This window comes from Argopecten irradians, chromosome 4 (genome assembly GCF_041381155.1).
Source record: "Argopecten irradians isolate NY chromosome 4, Ai_NY, whole genome shotgun sequence".
NCBI lineage: Eukaryota > Metazoa > Mollusca > Bivalvia > Pectinida > Pectinidae > Argopecten > Argopecten irradians.
In genome coordinates this window covers 18,543,097-18,563,554 of record NC_091137.1, presented here as the reverse complement: position 1 = coordinate 18,563,554, position 20,458 = coordinate 18,543,097, and the positions used below count along the sequence as shown (strand labels likewise).

Below are 20,458 nucleotides of genomic sequence, written 5' to 3'. Positions count from 1 at the left end.
CTTGGAATACCCTTTACCTATCAGATAAGTCTCCATCTTAAACTGATTTATAATATCATGCTTTTTTTGCAGGACTGGATGCTGCCGGAACATCAGGTCTGCTCAGAACACAGCTATGACATGATAACAGTGTTATTAACACAACTAGAGGAGGATAACAGTGTTATTAATGATAACGGTGTTATGTGAACAATAACAGCAGCAGTTGTCAGTGTTAACATGATAGCAGCACTGCACCATTAACGACAGTATATACCTAACACGTGCTACTGATGACCTAACACGCCGGTGTACCACATTTAATACCTGAACACTAGCCTGCTGCTTGAGTGAAGCTTGTGGAAACTCTTACTTTGTAAGAGATTTGTTACATACAGTTCTTTATTCCATGATCTGGATATTTATTTGTATTAAATTTTTTAACAATGACATGTGTAGATAAAATAATCATATAGCCCATCACATACTATTAACGCTTATCACTAACGACTAAATATGTATTCACAACTAATTTATTTTTACTAGAGTTCCTCTATAAGATAGGAAGATAACTAATTATTGTAATTACTGATTCCAATTACGTGGAATTATGACACCACACTATTCTCTAAATGCTTTAATACCCAAGGGCAAATGTTGAGCGTGTTACAAAGCCTTGTCTTGTGCACATTAACCTCCCCTGGTATTGTTTTATAAATGATATATGCTATTCAGGGGAGGTAATTCTGCGTAAGGAAAATAGGTTTACTATAACAATAACTATAACTAAGCATGTTCAATGTATAAATGGTCTTTTTACATAACGTTTATTACTTCGATCTGAAGGATCTATGTTGAAATGTTAATTTTTAGATGAATAAATTTAGAAACAACCATACCGATATTGTTTGTTAGTTATATATACGCGTAGTGTTATGTTTTCTACTGTTGTACTGTGGATTTTAGGTTTAAATTCATAGAGTATTCGCAAGTTTTTCTTGTTTTCTATTTACAGTAAACGGGGACTGAACTAAAATGTATTTTTATGTAGATGTACACCATATTACATGTACATAAGACCTAACAACTTATAATACTAATATTAAGTAATATATGTATTTTTCTTTAAGTTACGTCGAGCTGACAACTCTAATATAAAACATAGTTAATTGTATTAATTTTCAACAGCTGCATTCAAATAAGTACACAGAACAGTATATGCACATTAAAGAGTTATCTGAGCAGCAAGCGAGGAGACCTCGATTGAACATGACGTCATATATTTGTAAGCAAAATGTCATATCCTTTAAGAACGTGACGTGATTTTCGTACATAAAATTATGACGTAATATCTACCCACTAAAAAGATAACTATATAAAGTACAAATGTGGAAAATATTAATTGTTATACTTACATATATCATAAATACGTGTTTTGCTAAAGATTATATTCATGGAATACATTTGTGTTCTAGAAAAAAAACCGATATGTAATTAAAAAGATTAATTTCTTTAAAAAATACATGTTGTTATAGGATTAGAAGATCTGTGTAAGGCCAGACCCTATGACAGTAATCTCCCCCATACAATGTGTGTATATAATAATTGTGTTTACACTGATTAAGTATAGCGTTGTTGCACCCATGTACCGATACACTAATCCTTTGATATCAACCAATACACTGAATATGAATCCATCGATATAGTTTACGAAGTCCCCTAATAGTCAAATAGTCATCACCTTCTTGAAACTTCAACGTAACAAGAAATGTTATTTGATTATATGACTATGATATACATGTATATATATGTAGTTAGATAGGATACGAAACATAAGAAATTTTGATGAAATTGTTTATTTTTCAAATTATTTTTGGTACAAATAAAACTTAAGCATCAATGAATCACTGATCACGCATCCTCATCCTTTATCATCATCATCATCGTCGTCGTCGTCGTCATTATCATCATTATCATCACGATCATCACATCAATCATTATCGATCATTATCGTTGTCATCATTATTATCATTACCATAATCACATTATCATCATCATCACATCATCATAATTGTCATCATTATCATTATTTTTATTTTCATCATTATCATTATTATCATTGTCATTTTCATCATCATCTTATCATCATCATTTTCGTCATATCATCATAACCATTATCAAATACATATATATAAAAAAACATGCTTACCCATTTCCTAAACATTCGAGCGAAACGAGTCGAACATTTTGTACATTTACATCCTTTACCGAGCAATAACTAAAACCCAGCAGAAAAAAACCTTTTTTGTATTCTCCGTTAAATATTGCATTGACGAAATTTGCTGTAAACAAATATTAGTATACTTAAAAAGACGAACACATTAGAGAGACAAAAGTAAATGAAGAATATTGAATGAATTTAATATGGCTACCATTCGTTACCGTCAGTGTAAACATTTCGTTTTTCAATGGTGCAGTGTGAAGGCGATACCAAATGGGAATATAGCAAGTACCTTCTAATATTTAACCTCCGTAGGTAAGTCATTTTAAATTATGTAAATACGCTGAACAATATTTTATCACTTTTTGCAAAGGCAAACGAGTCTCGTATAATGCATGCTTGATTTCAAATCACTCACGATAATGCATGATTGTCACACTAATAAAAATAACATTGTAAAACTTATTGACAATAACTAAAAAAGTAAATAAATAATCAATTATCGTGTAAAGCAAAAGCTACGCCAAGTAATTCAAATACGTATCTACATATAAATATTTGAAAAAATAAGGAAATTTATCTGTATGTTTTATAACAATTTTGGTATTTCATTCATGCGTTAAGAGAATTTCAATTTGGATGGAAACCCGAAATCGAAATTGTTATTTGACACGAGACAAATCGCTCATATTTGAACATGTTAAAGACTAGCACTTGCTGTCAAGGTCTAGGTCGCACATTAAAAATCCCAAACGGTTCAAAATCTTTTTATTATAATATGTCCAAACTATACTAAGTGATCCTGGTAGGTCCACATGGCTATTTGTTTTTTAATGTCACAATAATGTCATGTGGTGTCTGTGACAAGAAAATGTCAAAATATAATTTCATATCTATTTTTGCCTGAAAAGGGTCTCCCGGGAGAGAATACCAGATTTGCAATTTTAATGTTTATTTGGTGAAAAATGATGGAGATATTCAAAATAAAAAAAAAATAAAAAATTACAACCAAATATTCAGCTCAATCATCGCTGATTTGTCACATGAATTACATGTTTGATTGTCCAAACAATTTGTTGACCTTGACTTTCAACCAAATCTTGTTCATTGTAGTGATTTTTTTGTGTGTTTCATTGCCGTCGTAATTATTTAATGTTTATTTTTGTTACAGTGTTCATGCCAGCAGCAACACTACAGTCATCCCAATCCTCTGTGGCTACGTTAGCAGCACAAGAATCTGCGAGAGCGGAGGCAGCACAGCAACGTCTGGCCATTCTCAACGCTCGCAGGAATCAACTAGCTATCAGTGCCGCCGCCGCCGCTGCTTCCAATGGATTTGGTTTTGGAGGTTCACAAACTGCAAGGAATGCAGTAGCGGCCGGCCCTGCTGAATGGTCAGCAGCAGCTAATATTGCAGCTACACAGGCTGGAAGAGCAGCAGTTAATGTTGCAGCTACTCAGCCTGGAAGAGTGGCAGCTAATATTGCAGCTACTCAAGCCGGAAGAGCAGCGACTAATATTGCAGCTACTCAGGCAGAGAGGGCAGCAGCTAATATTGCAGCTTCTCAAGCTGGAAGAGCAGCAGCTAATATTGCAGCTTCTCAAGCTGGAAGAACAGCAACTAATATTGCAGCTACTCAGGCTGAAAGGGCTGCAGCTAATTTTGCAGCTATTCAGGCTGAAAGGACAGCAGCTAATATTGCAGCTATTCAGGCTGAAAGAGCAGCAGCTAATATTGCAGCTATTCAGGCTGAAAGAGCAGCAGCTAATATTGCAGCTTCTCAGGCAGGAAGGGCAGCAACTAATATTGCAAATTCTCAAGCAGAAAGGTCATCAGCAGCTATCGCAGCTGCACAAGCGGAAAGAGCAGCAGCCGCAGTTGCAAACGCTCAGGCAGAAAGAGCAGCAGCAATTGCTCAGGCTGCTAGGGCGACCGCAGCTTCTTCGCAAGTTGGTATAAATACTGGAAGCCAAGCAAGACCGATTGGAAGTACTCTGGGAGCGTTACAGCGTTCAATATCGACAGATTTAACATCATCTGCTTCGGAGCAGGCAACACAGACAAGAGGACCTATCTTTGCTATTGTTCCACTGACATCACGAGCAAATATCGATGACATGAGGAAGTTCGTCAGGGAACTATCAGCTTGTGAGTCAAATTACTAAGGAAGTGCTACTGCCTGTAAAACATTTACGATATACATGTTACAGATTCTGGAATATGATTGGTTATCAAGTAAAATAATTTGTTAACAAAAACTGACAAATTCGTATATCTTTAGGGGAATATATTCTGTGGACTTTATGTTTTACATGCACTCTTTAAAGAGTTATTAAATGAATTGTTCTTTTGTTTAAGCTATTTCACTGGCAAGTAATGATCCAAATCTTGGAGTTACTGCTCTGCAAGCTGGACTTCTCTCATCAACAAATCTGCAGGACGGAAGTGTATCACAGGGAGTTTCTGTCGCTGGAGATTCATTACCGCCCGTCACTCCTGTTCAGGTTATCAACACTGTGTCAGCTGACAGTAACATACCGGGGGAGGGCCCGGTAACCATCCTCAGCGACGAACCTTTCGCTGTCCCAATTCCTGTACAGGCGTCATCAGCTAGATAGGTACCGATTTATTAACATTTATTTTATAATGCATATTAATTTCATTATAAGCGGCTAATGAAAAAGTATGACGACCAATGTATATATACTGTTTATTCCATTATCGGCATTGTTTTCAAAATTGTTGAAGGAAACGCGGTGGCCAAGTGGTCAATTTGTTTCGAATTATTTCCACTAGCCCTCAACTTTGGGTTTCGTTTTCGAGTTACGTACTCCGACGTCCCTTCTACTCCTTAACCTGACAGCCTTAACTGGCCATGGCATTTAACAGAACGAATTAACAAACCTAAAAACAAACAATGCGTTAAGGTGACCAAGTCATACACTAACAATACGGCAATACAATGTAACGGTAAATGTATCTGTGAGTATGGTTTACAGAAGACACATTATACGACTGTCAAATCATTTCAATGGGGAAAGCTTTTTTCCATAGCGGTTAGTAAAGCTTGTGTGTCTAACATACCACGAATAGAACTTTCTGTTTGTCATTGTTTACCATTTTGTGCGATACACTAAAAATGATTCAACTTACAAATGAAAAATGTTATTTATAGCTGTTTTTATATTTATTTTCAGGCGGTACCGGTGTCTGTTCAAACTTAAAGAGGTTACCATTACTTTAAACTGTCTGTATCATCCTCAAAAAGCAGAGTCATAGAGAAAGGAAAGACTTGGGATAGCTTTTTAAAACAAAATATATTTTCAGATTTCTTAGTTAGGGTTAGCATTAGATTAATTCATAATGCGTATTTCATAGCGCCTTATTGATGATTATAAGACAAAGATGGTCGTAAATAATCCAAGTTGCTTGAGATGATATAATATCATTTAAACTAAATAATAGGTATATATCCTTTTTTCTGTGTACAAATGGATAGCAATACTATTGATATATAGCGAATATAATTCTTGATAATTAAAGAAATAATTATGCATAATACGTGAAATATAAAACTAAGGCAGAAGCAAATTACAACAAAGCACTACAAATAAAACCAATATCAGCTATATAATACCGTACAACTGGTTGATTTCGCGGAATATTTTCATGATTCAGCGTGACATTGCTATGATTCGCAAAATATTGAGACATGATTGACACATATATCTTGAAAGCAAAACCACGAAAATAAATTTAATTATTATCAAGAAAAGGCTTATCCGCGTAAATACCCAGTGAAACCGGTTGTACGATATTATGACACATATGAATTTCTAGTTTTTAGTATTTTTGTTTCATTGTCTTGTAGATATATATTTGTTAAGGCCATGTAACTATTATAAATCATCATTTCATCTGAACACTGTTAGGCCTTATGTTATGTGTTCTTAATTGTATATGTCATATTCCATATTTAATACTGTATTTTGATATAATTAAAATTGACTTAATTAAATGGGGTTTTTCTAGTTATGTTTTAGTCAAAACTGTAATCCAATGACGAACTTGACACCCGCTACCCCTTATTTGAGTAAATCATGGCAAACGAATGTTCATTTCAATAATTTCCCATGGTAGTCGTTACTAAAGCATGTGGCGTGTAAATTATAGACATTCATAGTTTACATCAACTGACCGAGTTTGAACGAAACTGATTCAAACGCTATCAAATGTCAAGTGACTAGAAATTTAATGGATCCACATGGAATCTCGATCATAACTGATACCATAAAAGCCACACTATACGTTACCACATAGAGTCCAGTTATATTCGACCCCGATATTGTTATTGCCTGTATATGTAGTTGAAATTAAGTCATATCAAAGAATATTTATATTGATTTCTTGATAACTGGTACAGCAGTTGTTGGAAGTCGATACTTGCAAACATGCCTTCATTTTAAACTGTTCGCCATAGAAGTTACGATAATTGCTGAACGAAGATCGGAAAGTTCAGGAACCGTTCTCGCAAGAGTTCGGACAGACGTTATGTAGTTACGGTAGTCACAGGAAGCTCTCGGGAACAACGTTACCATGTCGACTAACTTTGACTAAATGGGACCCCCTAGCGAAATTCAACATTTCTTTGATTTTCATCAAAAACTTATGAATTCAGTCCTGTCTCTGCATTATTTACAACAGGATTGTTTTTCAATATTCTTCTAAATCACGTAACAAATAAGACAGACATGGATATATATAACCACATCACAAATATTGTTCTATAATAAATGAAAAACACGATTATCACCCACCAGAAATAAAAAAAATCAGAGTAATATCTTAAGTTAACATCAAGACAAGAAGTTGATGTTAAATTGTCCTAGCCTCGATACTTTGTCATCAATTGACCCTATTACATTGTCTTTTATTTATCCAGGTATGCATATTTTTCTAAAAAATAATATAATCCCATCATATTGATGTATAATGCAAACACCAATTACTATAAAGCATATATTATGTCATGCATGGTGTTTAAAGCCTAAAAGTCTGTCTTGTAGTGCCGTCGTCAACATAGATTCTCAGTAAGGGTTTTGAGTAAGGCCATAATTTAAGTATGTCAGAATCATCCATAAATCAATAAAAGTTTACTCTTTCGGAATTGTTTAGTCTCAATTGTGACACTGTTACCTCTAACATACTCTATATCGCTCCGTTCAGTATCACGAGCTGTCAGGGTAAAAGGACTGGCTAATTCACTGTGTCAGAAATATCTAGTACAGAACCTTAATGTTGACAAAATTGCCGGAAATATATTCCTATCCCCGATCTGGTTACAAGCGACACAAAATATTAAAATTAAAGCTATACATATTTCAATAATGATTTAATTCAAAAATCAAGCATCACATATAACAAACGATCGAAGAGACATGACAAATGAAATAACATGTTAAAATTACAGTTTATAAGCATTACATTCAAATTGTGAGATACTATTTAGTGGTAGTATCTCGTCTGCAGACATAAAGAGCAACGAAATGTCTGCTTATGCGTAAAACGATCTTCACTTCACCTGCATCTGGAAAACAACAGACTCGCTGATTACAAACATACCTCGATAAAATTAAACAAATGAAATATAAGTTCTAGCAAGTTCGAATAAAAATATTGATTAAAAAATGTCCGTGTTATTTATTACAAATATTTGACATGTTGAAATAGGCAGGAATACTACAAACGTACTGATATTTTCGCAATCAAAGTATAGCAGAAAACATGAACATATTAGCTTAAAAATTAATTCACCGAAATCACGACAACAGCTATGACAACCATAAACAGTAAATATAATCACTCAATCATTATATCTGTATTTTGGCTCGAAAACGCTAAAATATTATTATCTCTAACATATGTAAATATACAATATACGAAAGAACATTACCTTGTATAATCAGCTCGGCAAAACTATACTGTTAAAGGCTGAGCAAATTCATCAGCTGAAACGAAATGAGTATTCAAGTTAAGTTACAACACGTGTTGATTAAAGTTGAACTCAGGAAGTGCAAGTCCAAAAAATTGGATTAATCATAAGAACTCCTACACTTTTCGTGAACTAATATTTGTTCACATTTAATAATCAAATGAGAAGCTTGGACACGTGGGACTTCATACCGGGATTCGGATTTACCTGGTAATCCTTGAAGAATGGCATCTGGTGGATTAGGGATATCTGTTAGCTGAATAATAGCATCCGAGGGATTAGGAATGTTTGTTCGGAAGGAAGGATTTCCGAGTAGACTAGGGCCGGACGGGAAACTCAAACCAGGGAAAGGGTCAACCACCTCTGCAACTGAAATAAGTATGGGAAAATCAACATTCTGATGTGACAATATTATTGAAGAAGTGTTTATGATAGTTCAGCTATACTCTAAAGTACGATTTATCTCAAATCCAACGCTGCTGAAGTAAACTCTGACTTGATGATCAATCCGTACATTTTATTTTATGACGAGCATAGAACACCGTTTTAAGTTTGTGATTATTTTTACTATTGAAAATTAAGTGTATCATCATGCTGAATCAGTTCTAAACAAAATTTCTTGTTTAATATTTTTCAATCAAATATTCCAATTAAATATTTTGAAACATCTATTTTTCGGCAATGCAATTTGTTTGTATTTCCATTCGAACAAAATTATTTAGATAATGGAATAATTGAAATTCAAAGGTGTACCAATCAAAAAGTTGTAAATCTTTTTAAGACAATATATGATAAATGTATGTTTCGAAAATGGAACTTAATTTTGACAAAACATAAATACAGCACACAAGATCTTCATAACGATGAACACGTATTATAAAACACCAATAGTGAGGTTACAAAACAATCAGCATTGTCATATTGTATGTAGTGCTTAGACAGGTAATATTTTATTTGACGTAGACGGACATGTAGACACACAATGCCACAGGCTGGTTTTGCTACAGACAATAATGTTACACAACATATATGTTAGTCCGCCAATCATTAATACTTGACGTCACAGATACAGGCGTACCAGGTGATTAACGAAACAAGTATCGATATAAAAACGACATTGTTGTTACAAACAGCCCTTCGATACGTAACGTCATAGCTTTATGTGTACACATTAATTGATGACACAAACAACAGTGACACATTACCGACGTTACTCACGGACGGGCTTCTTCACAAGATTTTGTAAAGCCTTGATCATGGCGTTTAAGTTTGCATTGTTAGCATTTGTAAGGTCGAGTACAGCCATCATCATTCTCTCACCTCCTTTTCTTTTCTTCCCACCTGCTCAATGTTTTAATTCATATAATCTATAAGATGTCACCAACTATATTTAGCGTTATAATCCATTCTAATAAGATAGTCACCAAACTGCTGATAACATGAGTATCACTTTTGACCGTTTTACGTCACTACGTGATAAGATAAGAAAGATATTTTGCATGAACATACTTTAGGGTGATCTACATGTTGTATGCTATTTGGAACATCCGGTTTTTTTCTGGCTTTATGGCCATTTCAGAAAAGTTCAAAGGGTGGACATGGTTGTTTTCATCGCTCATCATTTGAAGAACAGATGGTGTTTAATCATGTAAATTTATGTCTAATCAACATAAAAAAATTATATAAAATAATTTGTTTTGCTTTTGGTGGATTTGCAATTAATATTTCATTCCATATAAAGTTCCATGGACTTTTCTTTTGGACGCAAATTATCATTTTTATATAGAAGTAAAATTAGAAGCTCAAACTTTTCAATGGTGGTAATGGTGCAAAGAAAGTAACTGTTGTAACTGAAGAAAATTACTAATTCGTCTGCTCCTGTTTTTGATAGAGAAAAAATACCATCTGTCAGCGGTGAAGCATCTTTATCTTACCTTGATTATTGGTAGGTTGTGTTGGGAGTTGTGGCGCAGTTGGAACGACGGTTTGAGTTTGAGCTTCCACTACTGGTTCTCCTAATACGTCTATAGCACCTGGAGGGTCTAGAGGTAGGGGATCCTGAAGAGGGATGTCCACAATAGGTGAGGGTCCAGAGGGACGGACAGCTGCAAACAAACGCCACTGTTATAGCACATGTAACTTTAATCTAGTATATTTAAAATAGACCTGAAAGGTCTAAAGGTAGGGGTTCCTGAGGAGGTATGTCCACAATAGGTAAGGGTTCAGAGGGACAGACAGCTGCAAACAGACGCCTCTGTTATATCACATGTAACTTTAATGTATACCATACATATTAGACCTGGAAGGTATAAAGATATTGGTTCATGGTGATGGGTGAAAACCTTAGTCGTGGGCTTAGAGGGACAGACAGCTACAAACCAACAGCAACTTTATGTAGTGTCTAATGAACCAATTATCAGGATTGAAATCATCAATCAAGAAATAATCTATTGAATAACGCAAATTGATGCAACAAGTAATTAACAATGAATAGATGAATGAATAAAAATACACTATATACATCGATTAAATATTGGCATCCAATGAATGAATGAAAGGATGAATGGAATCCATTGAATGAATTACCATCAATAACTCTACTAAGTCACAGACATATAAATTAACATTACCTGTACTAGGGGGTATAATTCCTATACTTCCGGTGTCACTAAACACGCTTCCTAGAATCAAATAAATGTGTAATGTTTTCAAAACAATTTAGCAAACGACAGCGGAGTATTATAAATACACATCTCAAAAATAATGTAAGGAGCAATAGAACAAAATCATTTATTCGATCTTTTATCTTCATTAATTCTTCAATATCAAAAACTCACTCCATGTAAGACAATAATATTACGAGATCTAAAGTAGATTTCATACTAATATTAGATTATGAACTTAAAGTAATTTACAGTTAACAAGAATCATTTAAAAGTCAAACGCTGATAATTGTAGCAATAAAAATATACTACTTGAACCAGGCGGCGGTCGAATGAGTGGCTGGTCAATTCCGAGCTGTTCAGAGGTCGGTACTTCTTGGAAAGGCATCACCGGCGGAGGGGAAGGGGGAGGGAGAGGACCGGGGAAAGGGCCTGGAAGGAACATATATAGCAACCAGGATTACATTTCTCATTAACTACTGGAAGGAACGTATATGGCAACTAGGATTACATTTTTCACTAACTACTGGAAGGAACGTATATAGCAACCAGGATTACATTTCTCATTAACTACTGGAAGGAACATATATGGCAACTAGGATTACATTTCTCACTAACTACTGGAAGGAACGTATATAGCAACCAGGATTACATTTCTCATTAACTACTGGAAGGAACGTATATGGCAACTAGGATTACATTTCTCACTAACTACTGGAAGGAACGTATATAGCAACCAGGATTACATTTCTCATTAACTACTGGAAGGAACGTATATAGCAACCAGGATTATATTTCTCACTAACTACTGGAAGGAACGTATATAGCAACCAGGATTATATTTCTCACTAACTACTGGAAGGAACGTATATAGCAACCAGGATTACATTTCTCACTAACTGCTGAAAGGAGCGTATATGGTAATTAGGATTAAATTTCTTACTAACTACCGAAAGGAACGTATATTGCAACCAGGTTTACATTTTTTTACTAACTACTGAATGGAACTTTATAGCAATTAGGATTATATGTCTTACTAACTACTTAAAGGAACATATATAACAACCTGATTACATTTCATACTAACTTTATTCTCGCTTATTATTATATTATCATCACTCTACTAGTGTCATAGACGCTTGAATCTCCACCACACCATACACTTATTGACACTCTTAGTTATTCATATCGCCTACATATTACTGAGGATGTTAGGAAACTATATTATACTCGACATGTAATCAACTCACAAAACTGACATACCGACAGTCAGTTACTGCCAATAACAGTTTTTGGTTTAGGAAACGTATTCCGGAATGCAGTTAGAAGTTCCATTAAAGATATTCATCAATTACGAAAATCCATTATGGAAATTTGCTCGTATATCTTATTATATTCTGTGCTAGATATTGCTCTTTGATATTATTGTAAGTGTATTAATTTTAGCGCATTTAGCGTTCATTCTGTATACACGTGAATAGTGAAATGTAGTGGTTGAAAAAATTTAAGATTGCCCTAATAATCAGGACCCCACGTTAAAAGAGCGTGCTAAATTTTGAGTGTGCCTGCGACGGCCATCCTGTACTGAAAATGTCACATCACTGGAGTAAAATACGACGTTCAGTAACTATTTCTCGTGCAATACCAATTAAAATATAACTTAAGGACCTGATTCACTAAAACAAGTTGATTATTTATAACAAACTTGTTTATGTATAATTTGAACTTCAAGCTAACGTCATTAACTGGATTTTTTCTACTGAATCATTGTAAAGGCAAAGAAATGCTAAAAGAAAATAAATATTTGAAGGAAGCAAAACTTTGATTACAGAAATCTGTTATAGTACACTTTAGATAAACCATCTTCAAAAAATTATTCAGGTCTCCAAAATATACAGCTAATTAGTAATAAACGGTACATGAATGCCAAGCTTCAGTATACACATTGTCAAATACATCTCACGACAATAGCCAACATGCCTGTCAATACACAATCCTTCACATGACAATAATTGATAAACATATAAGATACGTTTTATTACACACAGCATTCTTTGATAACAGTTACGCTGTCTTCAGCATGCATTTCAGATCACTGCAGTAAAATATTCTCAATCGTAGGATACGCGATTTCTTCCTGCACTACACACTAAGGGAAATGTAAAGAGATAGAAGAAAATATAATCGAAAAAAATCAAGAAAACGAAAGAAAGAAAGTTCTTTGGATAATAGGAATAATTTGTCTTTACATAGAAAAGGTGATCATTGTAGTTATGATAGGAGTATTTAAAAACAATCCACATGCCTTGTCGTAAAATCTGAATTAGAAATAATTTTTTTAGGTTTGTTTCCTTTCGAATTGTCACACGATTCAAATAAGTTACCACACAGATTGCCCTCATTTTTACCACTTGATTAAGATTTTCTGATCCAATCATACGGAATATTTGTTCAAACACGTTTAAAATGCATGCTTAGTATACTGCTTACTTAGTAAATGTATTAGTAACTGTCGTAGCAACGGCACCACAGAACAAAACACAACACAATATTATTGTTTGGAATATTTTATGCGATTTCGATACAAAATTGTACAAGCACATGAATTCCGAGCTAATACATCGGTGTATTGCGACAGTTGCCACCTTGTGACAGCTAGATTTGTAGTGCAAAGACAGTACGTCACACAGAGCCATGTTATTTACCAGCGGTATTAAACGGGAAAGGGTCCACTGGAGATTCATTGACATTTTCTGTCTGAGAATTAGTGGGAGACGCCTTGGGAATGTCGCTGACAATCGGCACAGAGTCTGAATTAGGGAACGGTGCCGCGGAGTCCAGACTGGGAAACGGTGCAGAAGTGTCGAGACTGGGAAAACCACCCAGATCCAGGGGAGGGAACCCAGGCGGCGTTCCTCCAATGCCGAGCATTGCGTCAGGTTCAGATGGCATAGGAGCAGAGAAATCAGACGAGGATGGAGGTGGAGGTGTTATGTTTGACACTGGTTCTCCAGTACCAACACCTGAGGAAAAGGTTAGAACATGCTGACATAGAAAGATTCAGAATAAAAGTACAGTATAACCTGTCAAAACCGGACATTGTCAAATACGGAATTTTGCCTATTCTAGCGTAGTTTAACTTCTTTATCTATAGTAATTAGAACCTGTATAATCAGAACCCTGACTATATAGGTCAGATTAACAGTCTCACTGATATGCGGTTTAGACAAGTTATACTGTAAATAGAATTAGGAAAAAGAACAGAACTGTAAATAACAATGAAAAGGCAAGGAAAATAACAGTGTTAATCATTATTTATGAAGGTTTTTACTGTAAACGTTCAATTAATGTTATATATTAAGAATGTCTTATTAAGGCTATTATTGTAAATACGCAAATTGTAGACAGACGGATTAAAACGACACTAATGAATAATATTTTCTATAAAATAAAAGTAAATTAATAACCTTAAAGATGCTCTACTGCCGACAGAACATAAATGATATTAATCATTTGAACAATAATTGGTGTTTATCGTATATATATATGCCTAATTAACACAAAAAATAGTATAAAATAATTTATTTCGCCTTTGGTGCATGCGCAATCAGTACTCCATTCCTATAGGATATAGTGTCAAGGAATATTTCTCCGGGATGCAATTAATTATTTTTCATATTTTCAACTTGAAGTAAAATTAGAAGCTCAAACTTTTCAATAGTGGTAATGGTGTAAAGTAAGTAACTTTTGTAACTGAAGAAGAATACTAAATCGTCTGCTCCTGTTTTTTATAGTGAAAAAATACCATTTGTCAGCGGTGGAGCATCTTTAAAAACGAATAGTTACTATAAGATAATTTTCTAAATAAATCGTCTAGCTATTTTTTTAATTATCTATCTTGATGGTTGAGTAATTAGCAATTCAACATCTTTATAAACAGTAAAGATAGGAAATCTATTCCAAAAACATTGAACTGGTTCTATTGAGAAAGATGTATAGGTTAAACAAGAAAAAGAAAACCAAGACACATAATAAAACACCACCGATAGAGAAAAAAAAAACTACAATACATGCATCATATAAGTTATGAAAATAAGATGAAAGTACCAAAGAAAGCACCAGAAACTAAAGAAAACCATGCTTCATTTTTTCTTCTTTCCTCAGTTTAACATTAAACTTTTCCGTAACATTTATCGATATGTTGATCCCTCCGGACTTTGTGAACAAATATATCATGATGACCGTGACATGTCCACAACACTTTTACAGTTTATGGGGTACTTATGTTCTATAGAAATACTTTCCCGGTTAATGATTTAGTTCAGTTAGGAAGTTCGAAAACAGCTACTTTACGGCGATTTCGTTGAATGGTGAATGTGTCTTTTCGCGAAGTCAGATACAGACTTTGTAATAATATTTATGTAAGTATCAAATGTGCATACCAGGTAATGTATATATGGGCCAGAACCTACCAATTCATTTTTTCAAAGCGAGACTATAATATACTATAACTATTCTATTGGATAGCTCCATCTTTCTAATACTTAGAACACCAATAACTATATCGGCTCTATAATTAACTAGAAATTAAAACAATTTGCTAGAATGTAGTGTGGCCTTACCAGGTGGACTGTCCAGAAATCCGGCTCTACTGCCCAGAAACATACCTAGTAAACACCATACACCTCTTGGATATCACAACGTATTGTATACTTATAGTATTGTATACTTATACTTACCTTTCTATTCAACAGGTATTCCATTATATAAGATACATTATTGTACTATTTTATATACATTATTTAATTGCTGTTATGCATTTTATGCTTGAGGTACCAAAACAAATGAACTGAGACACAGGTAGATCCTGAAGTATCTATAGTCACGTGGTGCGGGTACTCTTCTGAAAATAATTTATTCCTAATAATTGTAATGTAGATCGTATAACAAATATATAAGGACATTAAAAAACCACAAGTATTGTATACAGACAACTCGACGTACCTGGTGGCTGAGGAATAGGTCCTGCGTCAGCAATAGGAAAACCTACAAGTAAAAGTATAATAATGACTTAAGTATGAGTAAGCGTATATATATATATAAGGACATCCGATATGCATGTGAACTTAATATCAAATTATTAATCAATATCAAATATCAATATTTAAACTTGTTACTTTTTCAATCTTTTTTTTAAATTACTATAGAAAATTCCTTTGATGTATTTGTTATAAATAAATTATTCATTTATTATTTCTAAGAATAAGGTATACGCTGAGTGATCCGTCATAAGTCATGTTAATATTAACTTTTGATTACATGAAATAAGTAGTGACGGAAATTTGATAACCTTGCGTGTTTTCAAGTTGTTTTTATTCAAAATTTCAAGAAAGTCACCATATACCATATCTACCATGTCTAAGTTATCCTTTACTTACCTCCGTTGGGAGAAGCTGCACCAGGTAGATTTAATCCTACAAATCATATACATGTACACTGTTACTAATGGTCCAATGTTAATGTGATCTCAGATCAATTAGGAGGCTAATGGTATTATAAGTCAATGTAATACCCTACTACAATTCATTTTAAAATCGCAGAAAAGAAAATTGAGCATTACATTGATAAAATCCAAAGAACGATAAAAAACGTCAGAAACACAAATTATGTTTAAGGATATTATTATATGAATCCAAACATGAAGTTGATTTCATCATGGACATTTATTTTCTTATGTCAAAATTTCTGATCCTTACACGACAGAACATTGCCTTCCATGTGTGTGGAATCATAGTTATATCATCGTTTTTTAGTTTTCATCTATCGTTAGCTTCAGTTTAAAGCGAGAGATCACTAAAAACACTCATCAAAGAAACTTATGATAATACAAACGAGATTTTACGTAATTTTCGTTTAGAGTTTTACTTTATAAGATTAATTTAACAACCATACCTGGGAAAGACGGGACTTGAACGGGTGGTGAATCTATAGACAATTAGAAACAGTAATGACTAAAATAACAGTGGGGCAATTGTGTCTGTGCACTCTAACAGTATATAATAGTGATGTAGAAATGTATGAACAACGGTTCATGAAAACAGTTTTTACAATGATATACGTTTATATTCAGCAGCTCATTGTACACAGGATACATGATTAATACTATTACATTGTACAACCATCAAACGCTAAAACCTGTACATACACACAGATACACGACAAATATCCTTAATGCGTTAAATCTAAAAAAGTGAATTATATAAACATAGCCATGAAGACATATTATTATCTTAACACTGAATGCGAATTCCATGCATGCAATAGCAAACTAGGTTAAGTGGATGTGCAAAAACGACTTCTGTTTCGAAATTCAACAGGAAGCAGAATAAGAAAAAAGTTGTGTTAATGCGATATTTTCATGAAATAAAAGCAATTTAGTCTCACCAAAACACCACTTCATATAAAAAGGCAATAACCTAATTACATAAATGTATGTTAAAACGTGTGAAATGTTAGTAAATTAAAAACGTTGTTCTGAAACCATCCACACCATAATTATATATTATGTAGAAAAACAGATTCAAAGCAGATTCAATTGTGAGTATCAATCTAATAAAAATGTTCTTAGTGACAATGTTTACTAAAACACGGTCATACCTGCACCGCCCGGTAAGGTGGACTTATTTTCGGAATTATTGTCAGGTTTCCCACCTGTGTTGTGAATAATAGATGGCTATAGATTACTAAGAAATATCTAAACACGCATGTTGATAGCTATTACTAAATCATAACACACAAAAGCATTACGATTGAGACAAGTACTGAAAACTTAAAAAGGTATATGAGCGTTTTAACTTTTATCAAAGGGAAATTCCTTCGTTTTAAACACTTTATAAATGACAAGATTTAACAAGACAGGTTATTTCCGGACATTATAATTAAGCGTATTTAACATAAACACAATATTGAAAAACTGAGATAAAATTCCTTCAGTAATAATACGTCAAAAATTATAAACGACCGAAAATATAACTTTTTACGATAAAAAGGCAAGACCTGACTTTCTTTTTTACGCAACACCCTTGCTCCGTTTGTTAATTTGTTTTTCTTTTTTATCGATATTATCAATTTTCTAGTGTTTATTTGATGTCCGTCCGAAGGAATGTCTCTCTGAATTGATAGCTTTGATGAGTTCACTCTCAAAGTCTTAATTACAATAGGTTCGCTGATGGCGTATTGTTCCATAGGCCTAATAGGAAATAGGTAAACTCGCGGACAGAAATTGTGGGAAATTTAATGGGCAATAGGTGTTATATTCAACATCTGATTTAACTATATGACAATTAGGTAACGTTGAGCCTTAAAGTAAACTGAAAAACATAACATTATACCAGTTATCTGAATGATGTCAACAAACCACACATTCAGTCGAACATTTCGCTGAAAATAAACATTTTTGACAATGGCAGGAACTGCAAAATTGTTTGATTAAAAATATATATTGCATGATCATATGTACTTGTAAACGTGTTTCCATATTTTGTTTAAACCTGTATCTGGATCTTATCCCTTATCCAGTGTAATATATAGGGTTAGTTTACTAACCTGGAAATGGAAGTGGACCAGGCATGACCAGTGGGTTAATAGGAGCTGAGGGTTCCGGTAGTTCTATCGGACGGGAAAAATCGAGTGGACCAGGAATTCCACCGGAGCTCGGAAGTTCTAATGGGCCTGGTATTTCCACAGGAGTTGGGTTCTCGAGGGGTCCTGGGAGATCCAAGGGCCCGAGTACATTATCAGTCGATGGTGCACCAAGCGGTCCAGGCATCCCAAGTGGTCCAGGCATTTCAAGTGGTCCAGGCATTTCAAGTGGTCCGGGCATTTCAAGTGGTCCGGGCATTTCAAGGGGTGCTGGTGGCTCCAGAGGGCCAGGCAGAGCCGGGATTGCGGAGCCTGCTGGAGCTGGGGAAGCCGCTGTAATTGAAAAAAAATACACAATTTTAGGAATTATAACTTGGTCATCATTATCACCATTAATTAGTATCATTAAAGACAAATGTTAAAAGTTTATATCTTCCTCATCTTGATCGTCCTTGTCCGTATCCCTAATACCACTACAATGCATTTAAATGATCATCTAAGGTCAGTGACTATATGAACTAGGAAATATATATGATAAAGAACTACTTTGTAAACTAAATATAGTTGTGAAGTGATTATGTTCAACATAAGACGTATTAACCTTAAAATATGTTTGATCAACATCAAAAGCACACATCGTAGCTACCTTATTCAATTTAACAGAAATGAAGATTTTGTAACGATTAACATACTTACCAATATGTGTTTACAGAAGATGAAATATTCAATAAAGACCTATTTTCCTTGGTACAATTTTTTTTGTTATACATTACGAACATGCTTATAGAATTCCATAAACCTTTTTATGGAAGGAATGATGGTGATAATCTGTATTGATAGAGATAACGCTACCAGTACGTTAATGTCGGTGGTAAATGACTTATATACCTTAATGCGGTAATCAGACTAGGAAGCAATAATCATGATGAATTCCCTGTACACCAGTAGACTAACCTGTGATTGGAGGTAACGCGCCAGGGGCACCAGGGAAAGGCTGTATTCCTGTTCAAATAAACCAAATAAGTAATAGCTATTCGCCAATAAAGCTAAATAAATGCAATATCACGGGACAAAAACTGTCTTCTACAATAGTTTCTTAATTAAATGGCACATTAACCTGATCCGAAAAATTCCATATTCAAGCAATTTTTTAAAACCAACCACCAGGATAATAGAATATTACACGGGTCTTTCAATTGGACAAGGCTTTCTCAACCCGAGTGAAAGATTTTGGCTAATCAACCCGAGGCTTACCGAGGGTTGACGGTCAAAATCTTTCACTTGGATTAAGATATCCCTGTCCACATGACAGGCTATGTTTTATTCTTTTTCTCCAACGCTCTAATGAAAAATTGTGGAAAATCAAATGTTTAGAAACAAATATAAAGCTTCGTTATCACAGGAACGTCGCAATGCGTCAAATGTATTGATGACGTCACGTCATTGTCTAGAGCGTGTGAGCTGTCATTTCCCTACTCCGTTTAAAGACAGGGTTATATTTTCCCTAGCAACCGAGGGATAACAAAGGAGGTACTCTTACGTGAAAGAATGAAAACATTTTATTCATATTTTGCATGGTTACCGACGGTTAGAGAGAGAAAGAGACCCTACGTACTTGGGAATGATGGGACAGGTCTGTTGTTTGTGTTGCCGAATGCCGGAGGTGATACGGGAGCTGGAAACGCAAAAAATTAACTATAACTAATACAAATAACATATAAATGGATTAATGAAATCACAACTAATACGAAAATCGCAACATAATCTTAAAAAATCAAATACTAACTATTTTATCAATATATATATTTTTTTATGTTAGATATGATGTGCACGTTAATTACAAGAAGAACGACGGACATAGGACGCCACTCAGAGGAAATCAAAAGAGTATCGACTCGGTGTTTCTACAAAAGCTTTGCTATATAGCAAATATAATAGTGTAGTGAAAATTCAGAGCATAT

General features: G+C 34.2%; 2 protein-coding genes across 2 annotated transcripts in view; one reads left to right on the top strand and one right to left on the bottom strand.

The window, feature by feature from the left end:
* LOC138320832 (mucin-19-like) overlaps positions 1–6,213 on the top strand; it is a 33,731-nt gene extending 27,518 nt beyond the window's left edge. The window contains exons 13-16 of the mRNA XM_069264085.1: positions 73–96; positions 3,372–4,349; positions 4,560–4,819; positions 5,399–6,213. Coding sequence (XP_069120186.1) covers positions 73–96; positions 3,372–4,349; positions 4,560–4,819 — 1,262 coding nt within the window. The 3' untranslated portion in view covers positions 5,399–6,213. The remainder of the gene's footprint in view (positions 1–72; positions 97–3,371; positions 4,350–4,559; positions 4,820–5,398) is intronic.
* Positions 6,214–7,578: 1,365 nt separating this feature from the next.
* LOC138320831 (collagen alpha-1(I) chain-like) overlaps positions 7,579–20,458 on the bottom strand; it is a 32,017-nt gene continuing 19,137 nt past the window's right edge. Inside the window, exons 18-30 of the mRNA XM_069264084.1 lie at positions 20,113–20,172; positions 19,452–19,499; positions 18,462–18,830; positions 17,514–17,567; positions 16,809–16,841; positions 16,295–16,330; positions 15,861–15,902; positions 11,169–11,288; positions 10,824–10,874; positions 10,128–10,298; positions 8,401–8,562; positions 8,155–8,209; positions 7,579–7,788 (exon numbers count right to left, since the gene is read on the bottom strand). Of these exons, the coding sequence (XP_069120185.1) occupies positions 8,178–8,209; positions 8,401–8,562; positions 10,128–10,298; positions 10,824–10,874; positions 11,169–11,288; positions 15,861–15,902; positions 16,295–16,330; positions 16,809–16,841; positions 17,514–17,567; positions 18,462–18,830; positions 19,452–19,499; positions 20,113–20,172 (1,178 nt within the window). The 3' untranslated portion in view covers positions 7,579–7,788; positions 8,155–8,177. The remainder of the gene's footprint in view (positions 7,789–8,154; positions 8,210–8,400; positions 8,563–10,127; positions 10,299–10,823; positions 10,875–11,168; positions 11,289–15,860; positions 15,903–16,294; positions 16,331–16,808; positions 16,842–17,513; positions 17,568–18,461; positions 18,831–19,451; positions 19,500–20,112; positions 20,173–20,458) is intronic.